Source organism: Trachurus japonicus, chromosome 13 (assembly GCF_045865225.1).
Source record: "Trachurus japonicus isolate A0001 chromosome 13, Traja_1.0".
Lineage (NCBI taxonomy): Eukaryota > Metazoa > Chordata > Actinopteri > Carangiformes > Carangidae > Trachurus > Trachurus japonicus.
The window spans coordinates 41,266,015-41,277,774 of NC_140919.1; the positions used below are offsets into that span (position 1 = coordinate 41,266,015).

The 11,760-nt window shown below is 42.7% G+C and overlaps 1 protein-coding gene across 1 annotated transcript; it reads left to right on the forward strand.

Moving 5' to 3' along the window:
* The first annotated feature begins 4,223 nt into the window (after positions 1-4,223).
* Positions 4,224-11,055, forward strand: LOC146976664 (P2Y purinoceptor 14). Its single transcript, XM_085794547.1, has 2 exons — positions 4,224-4,307; positions 9,964-11,055. Exon 2 carries the CDS (start codon positions 9,966-9,968, stop codon positions 10,995-10,997), a length of 1,032 nt encoding a protein of 343 aa, XP_085650673.1. The 5' UTR covers positions 4,224-4,307; positions 9,964-9,965; the 3' UTR covers positions 10,998-11,055.
* Positions 11,056-11,760: the final 705 nt, after the last annotated feature.

Consider the following 11,760-nt stretch of genomic DNA (forward strand, 5'->3'; position numbering starts at 1 on the left):
TGAGGAAAAAATAAACACTTATTTTTTTTCTGTGTTAATTAGTGGGAAACACTGATCAAGCTGTGCGTACGCAGTGCACACCTCTCCGCAATATTCCATTGATAAATCACACCGGACCCAAGAATGGTGCGGACATGAACACACCTCATATTCCACCCCCAGAATGCCTCAGCATAACCATATGGTCAGCACGTGCATAATTAAGTAGCCATGTGCTCTGTGGAGCGCCAACAAAGTAACAACAAACACAACGGGCGGAGAGCTGATTCACCCGGAATGATGCTTCGGCGGACCTGCCCTCGCTTTTGAGGTCGGTTGTGAGAAAAATGCCTGCTGTCCAGACAACTGTGTTTTTTTAAATAGCCTATAGCCTACTTTTTTTTTTGTTCTTCATCACGCGATCGACCCAATCGTAATGAGCACCCCTGGTCTATGGGATTTACCCATAAAACAAACTTTTCACGGCAAAACAGCAAAGGTAAGAGGAAATTTACAACCATGTTTTGGTCAAGCAGTGTCTGTGTGTGCTGGACTTTGCTGGTTGTTGTCTTCTCTCTCTGCCGGCTGCTATGTAACGTTCCAATCTTTGTAGCCCTTTCATATGAGCGGTAGCTATGTAGGCCTACTGTTCTGCATAATGTACAGTAGTATACGAGCCAGAAATGTGGCGACTGGGTCCACACACAGGTGCTTCATGAAGTTTGATGTTTAGTTGTTTATTTGAGTAGTGTTTGGGTCATAGAAACATGGTTTTTACAGTTGTAGACCAGCTTCTGTTGTTTAATTTGATGTAATAGACGCATGGATCAGCTCAAACTGGGAGGGGCCGCGCCCGCTCGTATCCCCCCTTAATATGCAACATAATGCAGTGACCCAGTCTGATGTTACACTCTGTGCTACCTGCCGCTGCGACGCGGCAGCCGCGGTCATCCCGAACCTCCCTATGACCAGCCCGCCCCTGATTTAAACCAAAAAAATAAAAATCCTCGGCAGTGTGTGGGGGGGCCGCAGGATTTCACCACAAGAGGGCCCATGGGTTTACAAAACCCACCAACCCTACGTCATCTACGCCACTGGCTGCATGGGATAAATACATAGTATAAATAACTATATGTTCCTATGATACTGTGAACATATGATCGAGAGTCAATTAAATCTCAAACCCTGGGGGGAAAAAAAATCCAGTAGCTAATCGTTCGCACAATTGTTACATTCTGTTTTCTTGTTATCAAGAGGAGTGTCATGTTTGATCATTCCTCAGAATGTTACTGATTCTGCTAATTATTCAAAGTTTTATCGATCAGTCTAATTACTGACATGTATGTATGGAGGAGAAAGGAGGGAGAGGGAGACCATGATGAAATGGTTAATAACTCGTTTCAGATTAGAACTGTTGTCATTGTTGTAACTATGTGCCGAACCGGATCCAGCATGTGAGAGGGCAGCGCACCAAAACAACACCACGTGCGCTCTGAGCCGCTGACGCCGTTGACAGCTGCGGCAACACGTCACGTCGCCACTTTCACACCTGCAGCTGATTCACAACACCGACAGAACAACAGCACATCAGGCTCATTGACATGCAGATCACATTCATGTGGTGGTTTGCATCGACCATCTACGGTTAAAACAGGGCGTTTACAGGGCGGAACGTGGAGCGGATTCAGCTGCGCACACTTGTAGGAACTCTGTGATTTATAAAGGGAAGTTTGCTTGCAAGTGTGCGTACGCAGGGTTTTATAAGTCTGAATATTTACTGGCGCACGCAAAACTTGGCTTTTGGGCGTACGTACACTTTTAGTAACGATCCCACGCACAGTTTTATAAATGAGACCCCAGATGATTGCTGCTGCATGACCACAAGATTTTCCCAACCCTGCTATGCAGGAACAGCCTACAGTTTCGATCACATTGGCTCTTGTCATGACCCACGCCAGATGTTTAGATTTGTTGGTGCTCTGACTTGGCTCAACTTCAGTTTTCAAGAAAGTAAACACTGCCTCCTTTCTACACATTTATTTCCCTATTTCCTTTCTATGTAGGATAGTTATACTCGTCTGTGCTTTTATAATTACGGAGTTCCTCGCCATCAACACCCTCACTAAAAACAAAGTAATTGACTATGTCAACATAGCTAATGTTGGGCCACTGCTTTAAGTCATCCACCCATTCTGTTACAGTAGACGGATGGGGAACTTTCTCTGTACCATCGTCTTCTGCTAAATAATCCGATCCATGGATTCATCTTTGAGATTTGGCCATTTTACGTATTTGTGTCTTTAAATCACGAAAGTCATGGAGAAGGAATTTTGTTGTGTTACGACTGGCCTGGCTAAAGTTATATGGTTTTGCCGGTGGCTAACGTTAGCCGCTAGCTATAATGCTACTGAGTGAAACGGAAGTTGAAAACCGACTTCTGTTGTGGTACTGTTATGCTTCGAAGCTTCGTTCGTTGCCATGGTAATCAGGCGTTACGATCGCGCACCCCTCCCGGCCGTCGAAGCTTCGATTTTGATCGATTTTATGTCCGCGAAGGGGTCAGCCATAAAAATTACATTCTGCGTGTAATGAATCTATATGAGTTTCACTATTTGAATTGAACTACTGAAATAATTTTTTCCCATGATATTCCCCTTTATGAGATGCTCAGTGTATTATAAATTTACTATGATAACGTATTTCATATACATGCCCATAATTATCAATATATATTGTCCCATTTTTGTCTGTATTTAATTCTGTACTAAATGCATTTGCAGTTGCAGTTTTATGTTAGTGTAACTGGGCTGAGTGTAGTGTCTTAGCAACAAGTGGATGGGTTCATGTAGACGGACAGACGTATGCTGCCATGAGCTATATTTGGGTCAAATGTTTTACACTTGAAAAAATAAAATTTGAAGCTGAAATTTCAAGTTCTGATCTTGAATTTTGGAAAATACATAAACATATTCAAATAAAAAAAAGTTTTTTCAGGTTAAATATAATTATGATCCACTCTCACTTTGATGTTTGGGATCCTTTTTCTTTCAGTTGCATGTTTTATCTTTTCAGATTCAGATCCTGTTTTTTTTTTTTTTTTACAGTTTCAAATCTTTTTTTCAGTTTCAGTTTCAGACTTTTAACCCTGATCTAGCATTGGGGCGTGGCATTACCTGAGAGGGACGTGGCATCATGACACACAGCCAAGGGGGCAGTTGTCGGTCTGAGAAGTGAAGTTCACTTCCGCGTTCAACAAACTGCAATCCCCTCTTCTTCCTGTGGGGGCTGGTACCAGAAAGCAGCATTCTCCATAGACCCCCATGTTAAAATCACTGACTATACATCCTCAATAAACATCATCAAAGCCTGGTGTCAGAACGTTTTCTGGTCTCAATCGATAGTTTCTACCCCCGCACACACCCAATTTTTTTTTTAACTCTACCGTTTTACTGTTATTAGGTTAAAACTCTGGCCAATTAGGGCGCGGAAACGTCCGAGCAGCTCCGTGGACAACTGCTTCGAGGCCAGTGGGCGGGTTCTCGGCCGGTAAATCCAACATGGCGCTGTTCAGGCCGCCATATTTGAGTCACAAAAACGACTCCCCAAAACCAATGGGGGACGTCACGGATGCTACGTCCATATTTTTTACAGTCTATGCACACAGCTCAACCATGAGGCTAGAGAGGCTAGAGACCTTCCCCTATCACGTTGCCTTCAGGGAACGATTCATCTCCACACATTATGGCCGTGAAGGTATTCAAATTCTGCTGCCAAATCATTTTCAAAAGAGTATGATTTTTGTGGAATAAAAAAAAAAGTACATTACAATAGGAGGCGATAAAACGATCTCCAATCGGGATCGCGATTATGATTATTGGCTATAATTTCCCCAATATCACACAGCAGTAATAAATGCAACACAAGCCTGTCAGTCTGCTGTCTGATGCACCGCCTCCTGCTGTGAGTGTCGTTTGTTTGAGCTGCAGCAGCTGCAGCTAAAGGGAGGAAGGATAAAGTGAAACTTGGAAAAAAGGGGAGGAACTGAGTGGAACTCAACTCAACTCAACATCATGTCAAAGTAGCCACACGGACCTGCAGACACGACTACAGACTGGTGTTAGAGAGACACACAGAGAGAGAGAGAGTGCGTAGGGGAGGGACAGAGTGAGACAGGCAGGAAGTGGAACTCCTCCACAGACTTTTAACTGCTCTGACTTTAAGCTCTGAGCCACACAGCACCGGACCCTCCTCTTATATCAACCTACTGTGAATCGTACCAGTGAAGGGAAGGGAACATCTGTATGGGAACCTGAACCACAATATACACGGTGAGCAAATGCTTGTTTTAAGATCTAGATGAATGAAACAAGCAATTAATGCTTCCATTTAATGACTCTGATGAATGTAGATTATTTTAAATGGACTGTAAATGTGTCATTGGAAGTCAAGAGGTGGCAACAGGAGACACTGAGTGGCTGAATGGTTTATTTTAAATCACCTGCTGCTGCTTTGCACAACACACACACACACACACACACACACACACACACACACACACACACACACACACACACACACACACACACACACACACACACACACACACACACACACACACTTATATATTAGCACTGAATTAATATGAAAGTTCATGATGACCCATGAGCTGTGGTGCAAGTCAACAGACTGACTCACTGTGCTCGGCCCACCCAGTCAGTCACTCAGCTCTGACCTGAGGACAAGGTCAGATTCCACATTGACAAAGTGCTGTCGTTATTCTCACAATGAATAAACTAATAAAAATGGATGATGTCGGATTTAGTATTTCATCTCCCAAATGACGACTGGCAGAGAGGAGAACAGCATCTGTATTGTTTAAAGAATTCACATTCCTTTGTAGATTCAAGTTCATAGAGCATCAGTAAATTGTAATTGTAAATCAAAATCAGAAACTATAGCTAAAATAAAAACATAGACAAAAAACTTTCTGTTTGGTACACTCTGGGAATAAGAGAAACTTGGGAAATGTCACATAATGTAAAGCATGTACAGGAGAGAACTATATCTATATATCTATACTCTGTTGCCCATAAAATTGGAATAATTTTGTTTTCAGACGACACATTCCTCTTTTTATTCCTATTATTAATGATAATTGTGGTTCATATATTATATATTAGGCTATAGGGGTGATATAAAGGAACCTGCAAAAACGTATCTGTCAATTCACTCATTGATTAATCATCCCATGATTTCAGCTGTAACTACATTGAATCCTACCTGAAATCATAAACACTAATAATTGAATATATTGAAACTTCCAGCAGAGTTTTTTCATGAGGGGGTGGAAATGTTCTTTTTCTAATCATAATCACTCTGACAGAGGAAGCTGTAAACAGGAAGAGCTGCTGGTTGTCAGTGATGGTAAACCCTGAAACCACAGCGCTTAATCAGCATGTGGTGGTTTATTTATTCGAAGTGTTGGTGTTTTTCAGCTAAACACAGAACTCGTTACATGACTATGGGCTGGGGTGGCGGTCTTTCCCACCAACACTTTGACATGTTGATCGAACCATGGTTTTCCTGCAGAATGGGCTTCATGCACAGCTCCACTACTTCCTGAAATAAGCCAGCTCGTTTATTTCCTGTCTTACATTATTGGACCAACTGATTGATCCAGGTGTGTCTGACCATTGTTGTGAGGTCAGACACACCTGGATCAATCAGTTGGTCCAATAATGTAAGACAGGAAATAAACGAGCTGGCTTATTTCAGGAAGTAGTGGAGCTGTGCATAAAGCCTATTGGGTGACTTTTCAAATGTTTCCACAGGTAAAAAAAAAAAAAAAGTTCGCTGACAGACCGGGTCCATGCCTATGTTCCCACAGCCCTATGTTCCCACTGGACTCTCTCTCTCTATCTGGCCTGTCTAGCCTCTACCTGGTCTTTTTACTAAACTTAACCAACTCCTTTCTTCATTGCCTAAACCCAACCAATGGTGGGACCAAAGGGCTGTGGGAACATAGGGCCTAATATTCAGTGACAACAAAAGTTAGAAATGTGGGAACATAAGGCTGAGGGAACATAGGAATGACCCCGACAGACCTACCTTAGAATAATGCCAGATCAGGACCAGATCAGCTTACCCACATATGTCACCTGCATGCCCCACAGACACATAATATAACAATACTGCATGAAGTAAATGCCCCCACAGAGTCGGGCGTACTGTGCGCGTACTGTGTGCCGCGCACACTGTCCGCAGACGCTTGAGGTTTCATATAGTCGAGCATACGGTGTCACATTTAAAACAGGTCGATGAGAAGATTTCCTGCCGAGCTGTCTGTTGTGTGACACCGAGTATACGTCCGCGGAGTCCGCGCGGTCGTAAAAATTGAGCTTTGCGCGGATGGGTCCGGTGGACGTCCGCTTTGGGTCCGCATTGAGTCTGCCTCAAGTGCGCGCGGAGTACGTGGGGGCCTTTACTGCAGCACATAACCAACCTGACTGGGTCGTTTGCTGTTTGGCTGTTTTTTGCATCACAGACCGGGCAACCCTAACTGGACACTTTATAATAAATACACACTATTAAGCATTAGTCAAGCATACTGAACAAAAACACATGAATACTCATTAGTATGTAGTTTATAAACACAGTTCAAAATGTTTTACTCATCATTGATAAGCACTAACTGTATTTATAAACTACATACTAATGAGTAGGCTATTCATGCATTATAAAAGAAGAACTCGGTATTTATTAATGCTTAACTCATGTTTAATAGTGTGTACTTATTATAAGGAATTATGGGGGGAAAAAACTATTCATGCAATTCACAAATCATTGGCATTAAACATGATTCAGCAGTGAAAAACTGACATTTAATTGTTAAGCAACATGTTGAGTCGTGACATTTAAACCTGACTCAGTTTGTATTTAGGTGCAACAACTCTCTGAAGTAATAATATAATATGATTGTTAATATGCTAATTTTTCCAGTAAATTCTAGCTCCTAAAATGACTTCATTCAAACAAACACAGTCACAGTGAGCTAGAAGCTGTTTTGTTTAGCAAATGACTGATGTTCTAATTCTGTCCCCCTGAACCCAGCAGCTCCTCCTCAAAGGCTTACAGAGGATCGTTGCATCACTTCCTTATCAGGTCATCTGAAGGGTGACAAAAGCAGAAGTTGCTTTTCTGCTGTAGATCAGCATCATCCACACAAAAAGTAGAAGTTGTAGTCAAAAAAAAGTACATTGGAAAGTAAAGGTAAGACTAAGACAGAAACTTTTTTTTTTTGGTTAAAGATGCATTAGCTGTTCAAAAAGCTCCATGTCCTCGTCTCACTCCTGTTGCCACAAAAATAACCTTGAGACCCCATGATGTTTCACACTGCACTCCCCTCAGGACAGACCTCACATTTTTAGGGTAGATACTAAATCATCTGTGTGTTGTTTGTTTTGCACAACATGGTGATGAACAAGCTGGAGCCGCCTCTAGGGGAACGCTTCAAGCACTTCAGGCCACGTTCTGAGCCTTTGACTGCTGGGGCACAAAAAAGTCAGCAGTTCTTTGGTGCTGTGCAGATTTGCAGATAAAACTTGCACCCAAATTAGCAGAGTCTCTACCCCACACAATAGAATTTGTTAACTGCAATCAAGTGTAGTATCATAATGTGGCCAAATACTGAATGTATGTCTAAAAATGTTGTGGTAACACTTTACAATAAGGGTCCCTTAATTAACGTTAGTTTGTACATTATTAAGCATTAATTAATATATTAACAATCATTATTATGTATTACTTAGGATTAGGAAACAGATTAATTAATGTAGCCTATTAGTAAGCAGTTAATGTCAATTAATGTTTACTACTCAAAGTTAGTTAATACATTTAAAATTTGAATAATGTAATTAGTTATCATTATGTATGCATTACTCAGCATTAATTAACACATTAGTTTATGTATTAATGTTTAGTAATGTACTAACTAACGTTGATTAAGGGACCCTTATTGTAAAGTGTTACCCTAAAGTCTTCTTACTGTGGGCATCACAGCTACTTAATATAAAATAGTGAGCTCAACATAAAGACAGGAGATCAGAGGACATAATGTTCTTTAAGATATGAGCTGTTTCCGGGACTTTTCTTCGGCAGTTTTATTATCTAGAGTCTGATCAGCACAAGAAGTGTCAGTGTTGGGTTGAACCTCTCTTATGGTCAACTGGAGAAACATTCATCCAGCTGAGGTTACAACATCCAGACTGGTTTGGGTCAGGATGAGGGGCTAAAAATAATTGAGTCAGTAGAGGAGAACAAAAAAAAAAAACCCACCCAGTGTCGTCGTCCTCCTCTGTCTGCTGACTGTATATGTCCTGTTATTATAGGAGTGGATGAAGGACTGAGTGTGTGTGTGTTGGACTGGGATGAATCAGAAGTAGGAGGGAAGTGTGTGTGAACAGAAGTGCAAGATGCTTTTTATTTGTGCACGTGGCCCAGTGTAAACAGAGCACTGCATGCTCAGTCCATGAACATGAAAGGCTCCTGTGGGGAGTGAACAGGGAAGTTCAGCAGAGCAGGACACATGGACACTTTTTGGGACTCCTTTGTTGATATGTGAATGTAGAAGGAGCCATTGTGAGAACAAGTCTAAGGGACTAAAGTCACTGTCCTGTACTGTAGAATAAGCAAAGGTCCATTCGTAACAATGTTTTTTGATGATGGAATCATAATAAAAGATAGAACATCACCAGAGTTATGACAGTCCATCCTCAAGGAACATGCATGACTCAAACTACGGTAAATTCAAAAACAAACAAAAGCCTATGGCTTCTATTTGCTTCAACTGCAGAAGCATTATATTTCATGCATATTTCATTTCCAACATTTTTTTTAATTCAGCAAAGATGGTAACAAAGTGAATTTAACAATACTTGCGCTCCAGCGGTTGGTGCCACAAATACAGAGCCATGCATGGGTTATGCATTTATTTGGAAGAAGTTTAATAGGGGCCAATTTAACTAAACTAAATCAATGAAATGCTGTTCGGACTTCACCAAAGGTAGGGAGTCTTCAAACTGAATTGGGGAAAATCTAAGTGATGTCCATGTTGACTAAAGTTTGGACAATTGGCTGTAAGAGTGGCACCAAACTCAAATGGGCGATCTAGTAGGCTTTGAGAGGATTTGTACATTCACCAGAAAATAGACGTAGCCCCTGAGATCAGCCTTTATTTTCCCAAACCTGTAGCCAGACCCGAGTCTGTCTAATTTACTGTAATTTCATCACAATCCATATAATTGTTGTTGTGACCTACTTATGTAAATGAATAGTTGGACCTGGTGGTGGTCCAACTGTGAGCACAAATCTCTACAGCAAACTTGTGCTGTCGAGAAAAAATCAAAGTCAAGAGGATCTATCCTCTGGAACCATGAATGCCTGCATGCTAGTTAGCAAACTCTTCTTGTCACAGGTGATGACACACAACTGGAATAAATGACCACAAAACATTTAATTTAATCCCAATAAATCCTGAATGCATAACCCTACACGACATGATAAACTGTGCAAGATTTAGTACGTAAAGATAACAAACAACCCAGATTATAGAAGAAACATACACCTGGTTCCTCAGCCTGAGTCTGGACCATACACTGACACATCTGGTTCCACATCCAGCTGTGGCTGTTGGGCCAGAATATGATACACAATATACTGGGCCAGAGGAAAACAAGACGTTTGGGCCAGATTTATTTTGCTGCATCTCATATTCTTGAAGCCAGACCAAGGTGATCACAGAGATTTCATGGTAATCCATGCAGTAGTTTCAATCTGGACTGAAGGACCAGCTGAGCACTGAGTCATGCTGTGTTTATATATGTGTAAAAATACAAATTTGTAGTGACTGATATGTAATCTGTGCTTTATATCTGTGAGTACTGTATGTTTGTGATGATGAAAATAATGTGTTTTTGTGTTTTCAAGGAATGGATCACCTCAACTCCACCCACCTGCCGAGCAGCAACCGATCAGGCTTCGGTAGCACCTTCACCGACCAGGTGCTCCCTTCGTTCTACTTGGCGATCTGCATCGTGGGGATGTGCTTGAACGGCATGGCCGCCTGGATCTTCTTCAGAGTGCCCAGTGACTCGGGTCTGGTGGTCTACCTGAAGAACATGGTGGTGGCCGACCTCCTCATGCTGGTCACCTTCCCCTTCCGGCTGGCGGCTCAGCTGAACCTGGGCGGCTGGCGCATCCACGTCATCAACTGCCGCTACACGGCCGTGCTCTTCTACTCCTCCATGTACGTGGGGATCCTCTTCATCGGCCTCATCAGCCTCGAACGCTACGTCAAGATCGTCCGTCACACCTCCTCCTCTGCCTGCAGGTCCAGGTCAGGCGGGGCGTCCCCGCTGCACCTCCTGCAGAGCGTCCGATTCGCCCGAGTCCTGGCGTTCTTCACCTGGAGCTTGCTCCTGCTCTGCGCGCTGCCCAACGTCCTGCTGACCAGCCAGTTGGCTACGGAGCACAACGCTCTGCACTGCATGAAGCTGAAGACGCCGCTGGGCGTGCAGTGGCACCGGGTGTCCTCGCTCTTCTGCGTGTCCTTGTTCTGGGTGACGCTGCTGGTCCTGGCCTTCTGCTACTCCTCCATCGCCCACAGGGTTTACCAGTCTTACCGCCGCATGCGACGCAACAGCAGCGAGGCCTGCCGCAAGTCCAACCGCAGCATCTTCAGCATCCTGGCCGTGTTCTTCGTCTGCTTCGTGCCGTACCACGTCTGCCGTGTGCCGTACACCCTGAGCCAGATGCCAGAGTCGGGTTTCAGCTGGAACACCCGCTTCCTGCTGTTCCAGCTGAAGGAGGCGACGCTCTTCATGGCGGCGCTCAACGTCTGCCTCGATCCCATCATCTACATCCTGATGTGCCGGAACTTCAGAGAGTCGCTAATGAGGAAACTGTCAGGCAGAGAGAGGAGGAGGTCCCTGACCACCGCTCAGAGCCTGAGCAACATTTAGGAGAGGAAAGGAGGCAAGGAGAGGAGACCAGAGGAGGGAACAAGGAAATAAAGTTTTTTTTTTTTTTGAAGGAGGAAAGAAGAAGAGGAAACAGGAAATCAGGGGATATTTTCGAAACCATAAACACAATCATTAAAATAAACAATATGACCTCAGGTGACCCACTTCCTGGGTTTTTGACAGCTTTCAATTGTGTTTTCATCATCAGATTGAATTTGGTGTTTTGCCATGACTGAAAAATGTTCAAACTTGGTTTGTTTTGAATCACATTGAATCAAAGTGGCATTTAGAAATGATAGAAAACAGGAAGTTGGAGATAAGTGTAACAACTCGGTCTGTTTTCAGGAAGCAAATTATTGAATCTTCAACTGACAGATTCTAAGATTGACAGGACTTGACATTAATTTAGTTCTTTATCAGGTCTCCATTAGTGAAGCTGGATGTTTTTTCTAAGAAGGGTAAGAGCAGCAACAATGCAACAAATTGCATTTACATGCAGTAATGTGATACTCAGCAATGGGCCTTATTACACAATGATGTACATAAAATGGTAATAGTATAATGGCAGTGAAAAAACAGAATACTGTATATTAACAAATGTGATGTATATAATACATGGGATTTACTTACTTTCCGTTTTGTTTTATTTATTATTTAAGAAAGAAAGAAAGAAAGAAAGGGGCTGGAAAAGAAAGGAGGAAGCCTTTGCTGATATGGAAGTGAAACTGGAGTGTGATGAGTGGGCATCAAACCTGTGGCACCA

Bases quoted from the DNA above. Each gene is read 5' to 3' on its own strand.
- LOC146976664 (XM_085794547.1), top strand. From the start codon at position 9,966: ATGGATCACCTCAACTCCACCCACCTGCCGAGCAGCAACCGATCAGGC.